Source organism: Osmia lignaria, chromosome 12 (assembly GCF_051020975.1).
Source record: "Osmia lignaria lignaria isolate PbOS001 chromosome 12, iyOsmLign1, whole genome shotgun sequence".
Lineage (NCBI taxonomy): Eukaryota > Metazoa > Arthropoda > Insecta > Hymenoptera > Megachilidae > Osmia > Osmia lignaria.
Window position 1 is genome coordinate 4,210,313 of NC_135043.1, and position 17,491 is coordinate 4,227,803.

The 17,491-nt window shown below is 41.4% G+C and overlaps 3 protein-coding genes across 13 annotated transcripts in view; 1 reads left to right on the forward strand and 2 right to left on the reverse strand.

Annotated features, from left to right (window-relative positions):
• Calx (sodium/calcium exchanger 3) overlaps positions 1-13,234 on the reverse strand; it is a 74,956-nt gene extending 61,722 nt beyond the window's left edge. For all 3 annotated transcript variants that reach the window (XR_004581063.2, XM_076691237.1, XM_034321391.2), the window contains exons 1-2: positions 11,349-13,234; positions 7,981-8,253 (exon numbers count right to left, since the gene is read on the reverse strand). Coding sequence is in view for 2 of the 3 variants with exons in the window: in XM_076691237.1 (XP_076547352.1) it covers positions 7,981-8,253; positions 11,349-12,688 (1,613 nt within the window). In the remaining variant the exon portion in view is untranslated. The remainder of the gene's footprint in view (positions 1-7,980; positions 8,254-11,348) is intronic.
• Positions 1-17,491, forward strand: part of Syt14 (Synaptotagmin 14) — a 101,092-nt gene that overhangs the window by 54,048 nt on the left and 29,553 nt on the right. For all 9 annotated transcript variants that reach the window (XM_034321398.2, XM_034321399.2, XM_034321401.2 and 6 more), the window contains exon 3: positions 5,405-5,487. Coding sequence is in view for 1 of the 9 variants with exons in the window: in XM_076691239.1 (XP_076547354.1) it covers positions 5,405-5,487 (83 nt within the window). In the remaining 8 variants the exon portion in view is untranslated. The remainder of the gene's footprint in view (positions 1-5,404; positions 5,488-17,491) is intronic.
• Positions 14,928-17,285, reverse strand: LOC143305933 (uncharacterized). The gene is made up of 3 exons (XM_076691240.1): positions 16,944-17,285; positions 15,251-16,865; positions 14,928-15,134 (listed from the first exon to the last, which is right to left on the reverse strand). Exon 2 carries the CDS (start codon positions 16,863-16,865, stop codon positions 15,282-15,284), a length of 1,584 nt encoding a protein of 527 aa, XP_076547355.1. The 5' UTR covers positions 16,944-17,285; the 3' UTR covers positions 14,928-15,134; positions 15,251-15,281.

A 17,491-nucleotide genomic window follows, 5' to 3' on the forward strand; every position in this document is an offset into this window, starting at 1 on the left:
TCCAACTAAGGATCTTCCAATTTCCAACTAGTGATCTTCCAATTTTTCAATTTCCAACTAGGAATCTTCCAATTTTGCAAATTCCAATTAGGGATCTTTCCAAGTTTCCAAATTCCAACTAGGGGTCTTCCAATTTTCCAATTTCCAACTAGGGATCTTCCAATTTTCCAAATTCCAACTAGGGGTCTTCCAATTTTCCAATTTCCAACTAGGGATCTTCCAATTTTCCAAATTCCAACTAAGGATCTTCCAATTTCCAACTAGGCACCTTCCCATTTTTCAATTTCCAACTAGGAATCTTCCAATTTTCCAAATTCCAACTAGGGATCTTCCAAGTTTCCAAATTTCAACTAGGGGTCTTCCAATTTTCCAATTTCCAACTAGGGGTCTTTCAATTTTCTAAATTCCAACTAGGGATCTTCCAGTTTTCCAATTTCCGAGTTACAAACTGCAAACTCCCAAACTTCCAAGTTGAAACCTTTTATTAGAAATTTTCAGCTTCCAACTTCCTCTGAATTTCTTTCTACTTCACATGTAAAGAAATTCACAGATAGTTTTCAATTTCTCCGAAACCGAATTCTAGCTATCAAAAAGCAATTTCCATTGCAAATGTGTATTCTTTTGTCGTTTCCTCTTCCTTGTAGAAACTTCCCTGTCTACCAGATTTTCAGTTGCGCAAGTTTACTGTCGTCCCGTGTTGTTGCTACCGAATCTTTCGGTAGTCTTTTCGTGTCGCATGGAAGTCGAGGTCGATCGATTTGTTACACGAGGACGTTGTTTTGAAGAAGTTTATGGAGCGAGCTTCGCTGAGCTTTAAAGAGTTTATAGACGGTGTGTAAGCGGCATGTTAAATAGGGAACCGAACGATGCACGTGTCGGTGAAGAATATATTGTTCGACAGGTTCAAGATTGGAAACTCCATCGTTCGTAATGATCAATTTGTCGAGGAAAGTAAACTGTTGTTAATAATTGATTTACGAAGCGATGAACTTGAACATTTGTTATTATATGTATATGGAAATAGTCGATGCGAAATATCGAAAGCTGTCATTCAAGCAGAAATGTCTGCTCAGCTGTCGAAGAAACGTTCTTTCACAGTATGGATTTATCAATCCATACAAGCGATACCCACCCACGTAAAGGGCTATGTAACAAATTCGTGTTCTTGCTCGTTCACGTTCTGTTTGCTAAACTTTCTGTTCCTGTTGACTGTTTCTCCGCACCAACACTCAACTTCCACGCTTCCAATATCCAACTTGCAATTTTCCAGTGTTTAACTTGAAAACGTCAAACTTTTAACTTGCTATTTTCTAATTTCCAACTTGGGAACTTGCAATTTTCCCATTTCCAACTTACATGGGACCATACCGAGATGATAATCGACAATTTTGATGAAACTTCGCAGTTCTGCAGTCGATTAAATTTCCAATTTAAAATAATAACAAAAATGTATTATTTTTTAACATATTATGTAAACAAATGGAAATTTTGCAAATCTGTTCAAAAACATAAATTGCACCAATTTACGACACACCTCCATTTCTAATGGTTTCCGAGATATTCAACAAAGTATGTTCTGCACCCTCAACTTTGAGGGCTGATTTCAACACCTTAAAATGAATATTAGAAGCTACAAAAAAATATGTGTCGAATGAATTTATGAGAACTGGAAAACTGCGAAGTTTCATCAAAATTGGCGATTATCACCTCGGTATGGTCCCTTGGTGGTAGCTTAGAATTTTCAAATTTGCAACTTGACATCTTTGAACCTTCTAATTTTCTTTCCTCTTAATTTACATATAATTCACAGTGAGTTGAACTCCAGATATCGTGATTTATCTCGAATTTCATTCATGTAAATTTATTCCAGCTGAGAAACGAGGCATCAGCGTCGGTTAGTTTATCCCATAAACGTTTGATTCGCAAACGCAAATGTTTGCAAAAACTGGCCGTTCGATTATGCAAACATCGCATTATCATGGAACATCGGTGATAATCCTAGAATCGAAAGGTAGAACGGTCGCGGTATATCGACCGATAAATCCGGCAGAATTTGCAATAATCGTCGATGTCTGGCAGAGTGGTACAGAGACGAGAGAAACAAGAGCGCGCGCGCGTTCTATCGATTTCCCTAGCAAAATTAGATCGTTCGATGTGAACAACGTCGTGCACCAAGTGGTGACACTAATATCCCAAAGAGACTAATTTCACGTGCAATCGGATACGCTCGAGAAAGGATCCAACTAATGCACGCTCCGTAGCAAACGGCCATCGGACAAGGATAATGTTCATTCAAGAATGTTACAGTAAACTGCAGTTCAAAGGTGAAGAAGGAAAAACAAAGCTTTAATTTTTCAATTTCTAATTTAGAATATTCTATTTTCAATTTTACATTTTCCAACTTGCGATTTTCTAATTTCCAGCTTGGAAACTTGGAATATTCTATTTTCATTTTTCCACCTTCCAACTTGTATAATTTTCTAATTTCCAACTTGCAAACTTGAAATATTCAATTTTTAATTTTCCACCTTCCAACTTGTGATTTCCTAATTTCCAACTTGCAAACTTGAAATATTCTATTTTTAATTTTCCATCTTTTAACTTATGATTTTCTAATTTCCAACTTGGAAACTTGGACTAGTTTCAATTTTCCAACTTGTGATTTTCTAATTTGCAACTTGCAAATTTGAAGTATTCTATTTTCAATTTTCCACCTTCCAACTTGTGATTTTCTAATTTCCAACTTGGAAACTTGGAATATTCTATTTTTAATTTTCCACCTTCTAACTTGTAATTTTCCTGTTTCCAACTTGCAAGCTTTGAATTTTCAATTTTCCACTTTCCAACTTGTGATTTTCTAATTTCCAACTTGCAAACTTGAAATATTCTATTTTTAATTTTCCATCTTCCAACTTGTGATTTTCTAATTTCCAACTTGGAAACTTGAAGTATTCTATTTTTAATTTTCCACCTTCTAACTTGTAATTTTCCTGTTTCCAACTTGCAAGCTTTGAATTTTCCATTTTCCATTTTCCAACTTGTGATTTTCTAATTTCCAACTTGCAAACTTGAAATATTCTATTTTTAATTTTCCATCTTCCAACTTGTGATTTTCTAATTTCCAACTTGGAAACTTGGAATATTCTATTTTTAATTTTCCACCTTCTAATTTGTAATTTTCCTGTTTCCAACTTGCAAGCTTTGAATTTTCAATTTTCCACCTTCCAACTTTTCCAATTTTTGCATTATAACTTTTCACTTCCAACTTTCAACTTGCAATTTTCCAATTTATCACAACTTGCACTTCGGATTACAGTTTGGGCAGAAATTTCGAAACGATGGGTATACGTATACCGCTTATCAGTGGAAGTTTGCCACGGGGAAAGGGTTGAAACGATCCCCTTCTCTACATATATAAAAGAGAAGCACCCCCTGAAACGTGAACGCGTAGGAGGATGAGGACTTAAGCGGCTTGCGGGGGTGCATTGTGGTCGGGGAATATGAAATAAGTGCGGGGCTATCTGGTATTCCTGCTGTGCTCGCAGGATGAACGTAATACCGTTGGTGAAACGCTGATGGGATTATCCTTCGATCCACGAGCCGGGTATTTATCAAGCAAGGAAACTCGTGCGTTCGATAAAGAATGAAACGAATTCTCCCTCTGTTCTCTTCTGCAAAATACCTACACCTGTGATTGACAGATTCTCCCTTTTTTTTTGTCTACAAAAAGTCGAGTGAATAGTTTGCATAAATTCCTGATGAAATAACGAAGAGTGAAGAGGAAGACAAAAGGAATAACTCGTTATTGGATCGCGAGCTATTGTATTTAGAAACGCGTTTCAAAATAATTACCCCTTAATGGAGGCTGCAAATGAAGAAAGAGTGGACGCGACGGGGTGTAATTTCAGGTCTCGTTAGTGCAATTTACTCTTCTTCCTGTTCTATCAGCCTCTCATTCCCCTTAAATGTACACTCGATGGAATGGAGTATTTATGAATGAAACATCCTGTGAATCTGTTTCGATAATCTTCGCTATTACGATGAAACAAACTAATCTGCAAATAACTATTCAAATTTTATTCTAAATATTTAGAAGTTACACCTAACGTTAGATTTCAAAGAACCATCAGGATTTCTAACAATCACCTAATTATAAATCATGAAAAGTCGAACTTTACGTTCAATGTCCAAACAGTCCTGATGCAGTATGCGCCACACCCAGTTCCCCTAACGATTGAGGAAAAAAAAGGAATCGATAGATTGGTACATCGGTTCGCGATACGCGTGTGGCAGCTTTGAAGCGTCCTAACGACGCTCTGTCGCAGTGGCGCTCATTAAGGGACTCTCGGAATCGGAAAAGTTGTTCGATGAAACGTCGATAGGACGGAAACTTTGTGGAAAGCTCAAAGGCTTCGGAAGTCGAAAGTTAGTCGCGGTTCGAAATTCATTCGAGCGGATCTTTCTCGAGGAAAGCTCGCAAGTATCTCTCGTTAATTCGCCCAATTTATATGCGACTCGAACTTTCCTCGCAAATATATCGCCATTTTCCCTAAGGAAGTTCGATTTCATCTTGAGTATACCTCCTCGAAAAAAATCTAATCTTTAATCATTATAAGATGGTAAACGGTTTCTTCAACATTTATTTGTATACAGGGTGTAACTCCCGGAAATGGGGCGCTAAAGGCGCGCTCTGATTGGCCAGATGTTTTTCGTTAATAATTCAAAAACGAAGCTTCAAACGACATTTTGGTAAAGGAAAATGTTGTTCAGAATCATCCCAGCAATCCCCCATTTCCGGGAGTTACAGGAATTACGGAATAAAAATTTTAATTTTTGATCTTTTAATTAAATCTTTCTTGGAACGCCCTGTAGGTATCGTGTAATTTAGTATAGACTTCAGTTGGAAAGCGTATTACCGTAGGAACGCTTAATCTGCTCATGTACAGGTGGCAGGAATGGCAGATTACAAGGAAGCGAGTCTGAAACTCGTCGAAGCTTAATCGATGAACAGAATCCCACGCCCATGATTCTCACTCTCTACCGTTCGTTCTGTATACAGTGCACGGTTCCGAGGGAACCACCGCCCCTCCGTGCCACCCCTTCACGATTGCGCGGCCGAAATTTACGAGCAGGACTTTCGGTCGGGTCATAATTTTCCATGGTTTTCGGAATGAATTCGAACGTTCGCGGACGGGATCTTCCATGTGACGGTAAAGGGTGGGTACAAGGGTGGGGGGTGAATAATAAATCCTCGACTTCTGCCACCGTAAATCTCCACGGTTTGGCGGATTTGCTTCTCGGTTTCAAGGGGTTCCCACCCATCCCGCGATACTGACGCCAGTTTCTCTTGTTTTCGTTTTTTTTTTCTCTCTCTTTCTCTAACTCGAATATTTTATTGTTGCAGTTGGAGGGAAGATGCTTTCAAGAAAGACAAACATTGCCGCCACTCGAGCGACCACACCTTGCCGTTCTTACAACAGAAGCTCGGTGAGTGATTTTTAAGAAATTTTCTACAATTAAGTTTCACCACTCTCGTCCGAGTGTCAGTCGTTCGTGTAAAAGAAATTTTGCGAAAATTCTCTCTCCGATGAAAGAAAAACTGTTTCTTCGGGTATGTTTGCACTGTTTGAGTGGAAAGGCTGACGGAAAGAAGAAAAGAGCCGCGAGATACGAGGGTGTTTAGCACTTCAGAAGTTAACGGGGTTGTCTGACTCGACGAGGGTCGAGGGGTGCACAGGGGTGTAACACGCTGCATTCTAAGGGCTTCCCTCCCCTCTATTGGCCCATTTACGGGTTCGTGCTTTCATTTTTTTTTTCCTCTTTCCGACGACTACCGATATTACCATTGTTGCCCTCTATTCCTAAGCGACCGATAAGGGAAACCTACCCCCAAAGTGTCTAGAATTTTCATAAAATCACAAATAGTACCTGGAGGGTGGAAAAATTGACTTATCGTATCCTCGATGAATACAAATTTAAAAAAAAAAAAAAGAATAAAGCCAAAGAAAATTGATGACACAATATCATTCCTCGAACATCCAACAATTTCTCTAAATATTCTTTTCTTAAAAGAAAAAATGTTATCGTCTTTTTTTTCTTCTCGGGGAGAAACGAAAGTCATTTGTTCGGAACAAAAGGGAGGACGAAAATTCGGTCTCCCGAGACAAGCGCGTTGACGTGGAGTTTCGTGCTTCATCGCAGCAGCTTCCCCTTGAAAAAACTACGGGGTAGGTTTTAGAAAACTCGACGCACGGAAATAAAACGTACTGCGAACGAAGCTCCTCGCGCTTCCGTCTCGGTATCCCTCACGATTTATCACCAGCCCGTAAAATTTCGAGGTATTTTGTAAATGCTGAGGTATCGTTCGTTTACGTTCTACGTAAATCCCAGTTGTATTCCCAGCGGATATTTAACGGGAATATTTTACAAGTTACCGGTTAAACAAGGGATGCAGGTTATAAAAGAGGGATTAAATATATCCTTCTTCGATTTTATAAGCAGCCTGAAATATTTCTTTCGTTGAGATTATGGATCGGTGAAATAAATGAACCGTAAGCATGACCGCGAGAAAGATGCGGGTATTATCTGCAAGTAGAATAAGGCCACCTTGGGTCAGACGCGCCGCTTAACACGCTGACTCTCACTACTGGCGCGCAGATTTATGGAAATGAAATATCTCGCAGCCGTTAAGGTAGAATATAAAGTAACAAATCATAAGCAATTTGAACAAATTAAAAAATAAAATTGAAAATTCTAATCATTTGTAGTTTAACACTAGAACTAGATTTTTTATTTAAATTTTTTAATTGAAATTATTTTATTTCAAATGCATGTTGATTTTTATCGAACTCCAGTAGTTCTAGTGTTAAGTAATTATATAATTTTTTAAATATTGAGTTGAGGAATTAATCATTTTTATTCTTAAAAATTTTAATTTCTTTAAAAAAGAATTTAAGTAGCAAACAGAAATCTTTTTCAATATATTATGTATATTTGTAATTTTGACATTGATCATCATTCTGTATCGACTATGATTATGGTATAGAATCGAGCTACATGGAAGTGTCTTTACTTCGTTCCATAAATTATTTACAGGATTGAGATTGCACAGTGATTGCTCGAAATTATCTTATCCCTCCTCTATCTCTACTCTCGCAACCGTTTTAATTGTATATATTGTATATAGCAGTCTCAATCAATGGAAGTATATATTTTACCTAGAAACGCTAAATGTAGGTCATACCATCTTGTTAAATCAGTGTCGAAGGGACATCCAACGCGTTTCGATCTCGTCTCTCCCTTCGATGACCCTAACTAAATGCATTCATGGATCCTATTCACGTACTAATAGCGAGTACGTGTGAATCAATGCACATACACGAAAGGAAAGGAAGGTTCGCCTGAATCGACGAAAGCACTCTAAAAGCTCTTGAATTGACTTTGGAATCTACCACCCTCGCTAATAAAGCAACACTGATGACTATCAATGATTTCAGAACGAATGGCGTAATTGTAGAGCATTTGTAATCAGATTGGTCGATCGTGTTTCTTAGAATAAACCACTCGAGGTTCCTCGGAGGTGACGCCCGTTGAAAATCCGATTAAGGTCAAGTATGAATTTCCATCCCTCTTCCTGGATGGATAAAAACGCAGCGATCACCTTGATAACCGACCACCACCCTAAATTACCTAAATCCAAACCCCTTTTAAGGGTGCTGAGTAAGCTAATTAAGGTCGTCGACTACGTAAATCTGTCACGACTATGCCTTTCAAAATCTATCTTTAATTTTAAATTACTCTATGTCTCGATAGAGATCTCTATTTCCACCCTTCTCTATAGACACCCCTAGGGAAAACGATAAATGTACCAAAGGGGATTTAGATTAATTATTCAATTCAAAGCTTGCAATTTTGATGGATAGTCTTTTCATCTGACGATGCTGTTAAAAGTAAGGATACATTTTTTTCATTCGAACTTACTCGGTTTGATTATCCTCGAAGGTAAGCGTGCCCTCGGTGTGCATATACTGTTTGCCAGGCTTGGCTGTACCTTCGATCGTGCGATAAGGGATGACGACACGACCCCTGGCACCACTGTATCTCACCACTCTCAAAGGGTACTGTCCCACGCTTTCCACCAATTCGATGTCCCTCTCGGGGAAGCCGAATACGCCGCTGTGATCGTCGTCGAGGATCATCACCGTGGCCAAACTGGGTGAAACCAACATCGCTGGCTGCGACGCGTTGCTCAATCTGCAAATGAAAATTCCTTCTATCATTAACACGATTCAAAGTTAAAGAAACGAAGAACTTTTGATACACCTTCATTGATTTAATTGATTCGTTTAATTACTTTTCTTTCGAGAGAAAAGTTCGGATGGACTAAAGTTCAGATCGAACTTTATTAAAACTTGCGTTACTCTCTTTTTATTTTTATAACATCGATTTCTCGTTAACCATTATGATTCAAATATCAGGTTATTCCGATTGATTTTCCACCCTATGGATTCACCGTTTATTAACCAAATTCGAAAACGATTTTGTCCCATTAAATGACGATCGAGTCGGTCGAGATCGTACGTGCACGCGTGTCACAGCCGGGCATAATTATTTTCTCCTCGACCTGATTCGACCGGTAGATACTTTGTCCGAACGATCGTTACGCGGAAAGAAAAGGGTTGTTCCAGCGTTATCGAGTCTCGTTCATCAGCGTTTGAGCACCGCACGAATCGTCGGGGATATTTGAGAAAACGTACCCGCGTGTCGCGAGATCGCTCGAGATTATCGTGAAAAATTAACAGAACCGCTAAACCCTTCTCTTGATTTCAATCTCCTTTGTCTCTCTACTTTTATTTTCCCTCTCTCTCTCTATATATATTGTTGAGAGTTCCTTGAAACTTTCACATTGTACCGTGGATAAACTTTTGCCGACCCTGAGCTCACTTTGTCGTCTATTTATTCTACTCTCCTTCCGTTCCTGACTTCGTTGAGGGATTTCAGTCTCCGTCGAGGTTATTTTGTTATCCAGGGATGGTGGTTTATAAAAGGTGCCGTGGAAAAATGGCCGGACTGTATTCTTTAAAGAAACGTAGAAAAATACATCCGGTACAAGGAATCGGTTTTTAAATTCCGAGAAACTTCGGATCAGTCGGGGGCAAATGGAGGGCAACAGTCTGGAAAGCGATTGCCGAGGATTACGAGTAGAGAAGCATTCAGCGTTGCCGACTGATGTGTAAAAAAAAAAGAAAAGGCAAGGACCATCATAGAGTTATCCTCTTTTCATTTAGAGAATGGAGCCGTGCATTTCAAATGCATGAGAAAAATAAAGGAGGATAATTGGACGTTGGCTGCATCCTCGCTAAACGGAGATCCCTGGATGCTATACGTTTTAATCTCCTCTCATCTATCGAAGAGATTATTATAACGAAATAGAGCAGTCGAATTGGTATTATAAAATTTCTAATTCTATTCGACAAATCTGGAGGTCAATTACCATTTTTGGACGACATTAAACTAACTGTACAGTGTTCCAGGGCAGTAGGTATTTTATATTCCAAAAATTAATCAAGGGTCCATGTAATCATTTTTATTAAATTTGAAGCTTAAGATCGATGTGTGACAAGTTCCATTTTATGGCACTTTAGTGTCACTTGTTCTAAGTTGACCATACCGAACGGATCAAACGAAGATCCACGAATTCGTTCGTTCCACTTAAACTGTGGGAATTCACTCTCTAGAGAGAGCAATTTTGTCGCTCTTAATCCAAGCACCTCGTGCTCGTCTCGAGTACTCGAAAGTACCGTTGGCATATTCCAGCCACTATCTTCTCGTGACCCTTGCCTCGTTAGATAAAGCCAAGTTTTCAGAAAAAAACACATAGAAGCCTAATCGCAATCTCGAACGGTGTTCCAAATGAAATTGCTTTCCTTATTGATTTCTGAATTTCGTCTACCCCTTTCTAAATTTCTTCTCAAAAATGGCCTTGATGATTTAATCTTGGAAAATAATAATTTGCAATAGGAAAATATTTTAATAAGCAATTTTAGGTATCAAAGGGTGAATAGAAGGGCTGAAAGGTAACTGAACCGTAATGATCAATAAAATTAATCGAATGGTAATTGATGGTACGCGATACGCTGAAGAAGCAGCGAATAAGTGGAGAGTCCCTTTCGCGAGTAGAGTTTGAACGATAATGAAATTGAAACCGCCATCCGGTTAAAGTTAATTGAAAGATGCGCCTCTCCCAGACGATTATCAATCTATTATCGCAGCGAGCTCGTTAAACGACGAACGCCCTCAACAACCTTTCGAATCGAATCTACTTCCGGTTTTTCAATAGGGAATTGAGTCGTTCAGACTACCAGTTCCACGAATGTTAATGGAAAATGCTTGGTATTAACAAGAAGACTTCTTCGAAATTAATAATATTTATTATGGAATTCGATCATGAAAATTGGTGTCTTCGGGGTAAATTGGGGTTAATTATTTTTAATCGACCGCACACCCCTAATAAACAATGACGAGAAAAATAATATTTAAAAGAAAAGGAAGGAAGTTTCTGTTTGAAGTAGCTAGGAACTGGAAAAATACCCTGTAATCAGTGCAGTTATTACTTCCAATGATCGTTAAAAATAATGCACCACGGTTGTTTTTTATGTGTCTCTATTGTTCTTCGACCTCGACCTATTTCCAGCGAAGGTAGAATACGTTTTTTTCCTTCCATTTTCAGGTTGCAATACGTTTGAAGGAACAATGAAACATTTTGTACAGTTTCCGCTCTGCCTCTTTCAATTCCCAACTCGGGGTTTTTCAAGGTCTGACATGTTTGACGGAACACGTTGTTGTTCTTTTTTCTCGATTCTTTCCCTATTTTTCCAGCTTACTATCCGTCAGATTTTCTATAGACGATGAAAGCTTCTCCTTTGATCTCGCACTCGCTCGTGGTTCCTTTCGTTCGAATAAAATCGCAAGTTAACCAAATGTTTTCCACTGGTTTCAAAAAGGATATTCTTTGAGGAAAAAAAAGCAGAATGTCGTTCGAAAATTTCAACAGAATTATTCGTAAATTTGAAAAAATTTGATCCACAACGATCTTCCACGAAACGAAAACAAATTCAGATGTACGTAACATCAGTTTGATCGGAAACTGACGAAGCGTTATTTGTACATTCTCGATATATGAAATTCATTGAATCTACTTCGAAATTGAACAATGTGACCTACTCGAATCGTTCGAATTGAATTTATTAAATGAAATATCAGGATGACAATCAAATAGCCAATTCCCAGTTGAGTATCGAAATAAATGCCAGATTGATTCAAGTAGATATACCAGTCTTCGATCTCACCTTACGTAGAAATGTTCGTCCTCCTCGAACAGCTCGTCATCGATCACGGACAGCTTGATGGTCTTCTTGGTTTCACCTGGGTCGAAGGTCAGGGTGCCCCTGGCGCTGATGTAATCGGAGCCAGCCTCGGCGGATCCATCCTCGGTGCAATAATCAACGGTGCAAGGTTTGCTTAGGTCACCGCCTACCCTGGTCACTCCCACCTCGAATGTGCCTACGTTCTCCATCACCGTGTAGTGACCAGGCTCGAAGAAAATCCTCATTGCGTTCACGTTCTCGATGTCGATGCTCTCCGCTTCCTGTCTCTGTAGCTCGGCCTTGACCTCGCTAAGATCGCTCTGCGCCCTTTCGCTGATCTTCTTGCTTAGATTACCGGCGCCGACCATCTTTCTGGTAGCTTGGACCCTATAGAAAGCCCGGCTCTTTGGCCCTTTCCCGAGTACATCCTCGTGCGCCATCACTTCCAGTTGCTCGAGAGGTAGGGTCGGATGTTTCTTTCTCAATTCTCTCAAAGTGTTGATGTAGTCGCGTCTGGTTTGCTCGAATTCCTTCGCCTCGGGCGTATCCGCGTCCATCATGCTGTTGAAGCTGTCCTGCTGCGGCTTGATCTCAAGCTCCACCCCGCCGTCCGAGTCGCCAGCCTCGGCCTGCACGATCACGCCTCTCTTGTTCATCCTGTACCCTTTGTGAAGGTATTTGTAGATGAGGAGACGACGATCGGCCACGTAGGCTGTTAGCACGGTGGCAGGAAAGAAGGAGAAGGTCAGTATACCCTCCCAAACTTCGAGCACACCCGGACTGGACACCGCGAGGATCACGTACAGCCACACGTAGGCGAAGATGCTCCACGTGGCGGTGACGAAGAACACCCTTAGATGCTTGATCTTCCTCGTCTCACCGTTTGGTATCACGAACACGCACAGAGCTATTATGACGAAGAGATTGTACGCGGCTGAGCCGACGATCGTGCCGGGTCCCAGCTCACCGGCTTCGAAGTTCTTCGCCCAGATCTCGATGATCGACAAGAGGATCTCCGGTGCGCTGCTGCCCAAAGCCATCAGCGTTAAATTCGCCACCGTCTCGTTCCACACTCGAACGACCACGATCTGCGGCTCCTTGCCCGGACGACGTACCACCAGTTCCTTCTCCTTCGACGTGATCACCTCGATCGCTGCCATGAAACGATCGCTGATTATCGACACGCCGATGAATAGATACAGCAGCAGCAAGAAGTAGACGATACCGCGAAAGATTATGTCCGAGAGATATAGGTTCTCCTCCGGGTGCCATTTTGGCACAACCAAACCGGGTTCGCAGCGGGCTGAATAGTTCCCAGACATCTTTCGTTACGATGATTTCTAGCTGATAATTATCAACAGACCAGGACTATAGTCTGTTTCGATGAATCGCGTCAGCAAAGAAGATGGACCGCTGATGAAGACACCACCCCCTCTCTATCCTTGTGATTTCAAGCGGAATAAAACACCTCGTACCCGCGTCTTCTATACTGCTACAGCTCTCTCTCTCTCTCTATCTCTCTATCTCTCACCACTGTTTCTCCATTCGACACACGATGTTCGGAGGGTTCCTTGCGGGTGTCCTTGCTTCTGCACGCACACCTCCCCTTCGCACCTTACACTCTCTCACTCGCACTTCTTTCTCTCTGTTTGGCGCTTCCTTTCTCGTTTCGGTTCTTTAACCACGAACTAACGAACGAACGAACGAGCAATTAAGAACCGCGCGTGTCACCCTGATACGAGCCCTGCGACATCGGTGGGGTCGTGGAATCGGCTACCGAGGGATGCTGCCGACACCACCGCGGCAACGAGCTCCCATCACGAAGAGGATGCTTCGAGCACGGGGCAACAGAACCGTACCGGGCCGTGTTCGAACGAACACTGAAAGAGGAGAGAGAGAAAACTAGCAAGGAAGAGGAAGGGTAAACTGGTGGAGGTGGTAGAGTCTCGAGCTGCCTAGACGCGGCAGAGCTCGCGGATCCTTCCGTCTTTCTCTGATCTTTACTCGCCTCTAGCCTCTCCCTTTCTCTCTCTCTCTCGCTCGTTTTAACTCCTACCCTCTCCTCTTTCAACCCGTTCGCGTCGCGTTAGATTCCTCTTTATCAGCCGACGCTTTCGCCATCCCTCTTTTTCCTTCCGCTTTCGCGCCAATCTCTCCCTCTATCCCCCTTCTCTGTCTCCCTCTGCTTGCATCCCTGCCAGCGCGCACACCGGCCAAAGCAGGCGCATGCGTTCCCATCCATTCGTCCACCCTCTTTCCTACACCCCAACTGACACCCTTGATCAGCAGGCCAGCCCCCCACCCCGATGTCTCAGCCACTCTAGGTAGCTTGGTCAACGTACACCAGATCCAACTGGATGGAACGCGTTGTCCCGTCGCCTAACGCTTCCTTCTTCGCTCGCTTTTTCACCTTTTGTGTATCCCCCTCCCTCCACGCCCCCCTCCTTTACATTTGCCACTTTTCGTTCGTCGTTGATCTTTGAACCGAGGGTTAAATCCGAAAACGCTCTTCTATTGAACACTCCTCCTTTGTTGCTCCCTCGATCCAGGTTTACTGTTCTTGCCATTGGGACCATTTTGGAATCTGATCTCTTTGAAGCTGGTCGCAGGGAATAGTTGCATGCAACAACGATAGAAATAAAAATAATGATAATGTAATCGTGTGAGAGAGGGAAATACTCTAAGGACATTCTTGGATTCTTCGTTCCAAGGTTTACCTTTAGCGAAAAGGAAGGTGAATTCGACAGAATTTGTGCTTTACCAAGAAAGGACTCGAGAGAGATAAGAAAGAGGATCGCTTTCAAAGACAAACTTCACCAAGAATCTCGTATTTTTTCGTCTCCGTTACCTCCTACGCTTTAGGGATGAAAGGGGAAAGGGCGAGTGCCATTTATGTCCCATCAAACGGATGTCTCCTAAATGGAAAACATTCCTTTAGCTTTTGCTGACCCTTCTTTCTGTCCACCAATCTAACGCATCCCAGTGTCCCTTGCTTCGGTTGACAAAGGACCCTCATCGTCGATATCGATGCTAAAAAATTAAGGTAGCAATTGTACCTTCTTATCTTTCTTCTGTAATTTTAAATCCCAGTTTACCATTTTGATTGTCTTTGGGGTCATCGAAGAGCTGATTTAGTGGAACAATTAAAAAATGAACGTAGGAAGAATATTTTCTATAGAAAAATTATTTATAGAGGAATACTTGCTTTCGAGAAGTTTACTTGAAACTTCGTTTATCTTTACTAGTAACTGTACTTCGCGATTATATCGCCATCTCGAAGCAGGGAGGGAAGACTGCTAAGAATAACTTCGCTGACTCGATAAGGTGGAGTGTCTTCCGGTTCGATCCGGAAGGGGAGGATCGAGTGATCCATGGGAATTATTAAACTTCTAAATTAGAATCTTAAATCACTTCTACGAAATCAACAATTTTCGAAACTTGGAATGTTCAAGGAACTTGATATAATAGTTTTTTGGAAAAAATGAATTGGAATATTAAGGTAAAGTGAAATGAACATTATAACGGTATAAGTAACATTTATTTCTCACTGGCAATACATTAATTATAAGAAAAATGTTAGTATTCCACAAATATACTTATAGAAAAAAAAGAAAATAATGTTAGTGTTACAATATTCTACTATAGTATTATATCTATTAGTATTTCATTAACATTGCTACTCTAATTGTTAGTATTGAAAGTTAGACGACACTCCAACAATCCCTCGTCTATTCTTCTATTCTTCACTTGGTAATTAGTCCAAGTACTCTGAAAGCAAAGAAAAAAAAAATTGTCAATATGTTCATAAGATAATCCATAATATTTTGATTTATTAGTACCTTTATAATTTATTAATTGCATAATTAACTTTACCATCTACTAACCTCGAATAACGTTCATTCGATCTTTCTAAAGCTAGAAAGATTCGTTGGACGAATAATCTTTGTCGTCGATTTCGTTGCTCGTCAGATCCTCCGGTTCCTCCTTCGTCTCTCGCGGCACGTCCTTCAAATATACCACAGTGTTTGACCTAACCGAATATTTGACAACGGAGATCGGATTCCCCTGAAGATGTAGATCCTGCAAGGTGCTCGAGTGGGTATTGAACAGCTCGTCGATGTTCTCGATGTTGTTGTTCCTCAGCAGAAGAGTTTGCAAGGACCTAGCCCTATGGATCAGAGTCACCGGAAGGTGAAGGATTAGATTGTCCGACAGATCGAGTTTCTTCAAGTACTTCAGTTGCGTGTAAATCTCGGTGTCCACCTCGGTGATATGGTTCCCTCTCAAAAGCAAAGTATGCAATTGATGATTCGACCCGCCGCACAAGTCGTTCTTGGCGACGACACCTATGTTGTTGTAGCTCAAGTCCAGTTGCCTCAGATAATTCAACGAGCAGATGTTCGGTACCGATGGGAACTGATTGTGACTCAAGAAAAGCTCCTCGAGCTTCGGCGACGGTTTGAATATGTCAACCGGAAAGGTCTTGATCTTGTTGCGAGACAAGTCCAAGGAAATCAGTTCTTTCGTGTCGGAGAACGGGTTGTCCGTCAACGCTTTGATGCTGTTCCGAGAAGCGTCCAACCTTTGCAATCTCTCCAAGCCATTCAACGATAGGTAGGAATCGGAACACTGATCGGAGCAGAGTTGCTCGATCTGATTACCGCTCACGGACAGCTCCACGAGGTGTTTCAGAGCGACGCTCCTTACCTTGGTGATCTGGTTGTCGTCCAGGTGAAGATAGGTCATAGTTGCTGGTAGATCGTCCAGAAAATCCAGCTCGTCGATGCTGTTCCCCGAAAGTTGGAGATACTTCAGCCTAGGTGCGAAACTGTTCAAATTGACGGCGAAACGCGAAATGCCATCCCTCTTCAAAGACAATTCTTCTAGCTTCGGCAGCGATTGAAATATCTTCTGGATACTGGAGGAGGTGGTATCGTTGTATCTGTTGTCGTCCAGAACCAACTTCCGCAGCATGTAGTGTTTGGCGAACCATAACAGCTTTTCGGTTGGGATGTTGTTGTTCGATAAACTGAGAACTTCCAATTGATTCAACGAGGAGAACGCCGTGCTGGAGATCTCAGCGATCTCGTTACTGTCCAGGTAGAGCTCCTTCGTTTCTGAACTCTCGATGAACGCGTCGCCGATCCTCCTCAGCCCTACCCGAGCGAAATTCAGGACCGCAGCCGGTGGACAGTGCACTTGAATGGTCTTTTGATTTTTAATGGGAGGTTCGTATGGAACTGACGACGTGACTTTATGGACAGGGTAAGGATTAGGAATGCCATTCGGAACCGGAGGATCCACCTTTGCTGAAGATGATGGCTTGTTCCCCGCGATGGCGTTGTCGTCATTACCAGAATGATGATGCGGATACTTGTTCCTAGGATGGTTAGGAGGGTATCTGGAAACAATTATTGGAAGATCATTATTGTCGTGGTTGCACAGCATCTGCGCGCTGAAGGCAAGTATCAGCAACCCCGTCGACCATGAAGTTGACATCTGCGAGCATGAAAAATGAGAATACTTGATGAAAATATGAACAAATGAAAACTACATGGCTGACAAAACGAAAATTACCTTTCGAAGATGAAGTTCTCACGATTGGTTGCGAAGATGCACCCTCTTCTATCACGAGTACTTAAATTAATTGTTATAAAACGTTGATAATTGGTGACACTTTAAGATTTCTAAACGTCCCCTGTGGTTCAGCACACTCGAACGACGTAACACATTCTGTCCAGAGAACTCGAATTGGTCTCGACTTATAAGGTAGCGATAATTCTTAAGAAATTCAATGCCGAAGCGTCCTCAGGGCAGTGCCGTGCTCTCGGCTAACCTTGCTGCGCTTCGCACGAAATGTGTAGTTATTAAAATGACAAAATTGTCATCCCACGCGAATAAGATAAAAAATGATAAATGGATCATTAATTTACTTTCACTTTTACTGATTTAAAATTCAAAGTCTACTGGAGGAAGAATAATTCAGCCATTAAAGCGTCGTCTTCTGATCTTAGATTTTTGAAATCCTCCCTTACCTGATTTCTGCTCCAAAATTTGTCTAATTTATTTGTCGTTGGTAAACAAAATGGAAGTACAAGGCGACTGGGGTTTGTTGAGCCGATGGT

Bases quoted from the DNA above. Each gene is read 5' to 3' on its own strand.
- LOC143305933 (XM_076691240.1), bottom strand. From the start codon at position 16,865: ATGTCAACTTCATGGTCGACGGGGTTGCTGATACTTGCCTTCAGCGCG.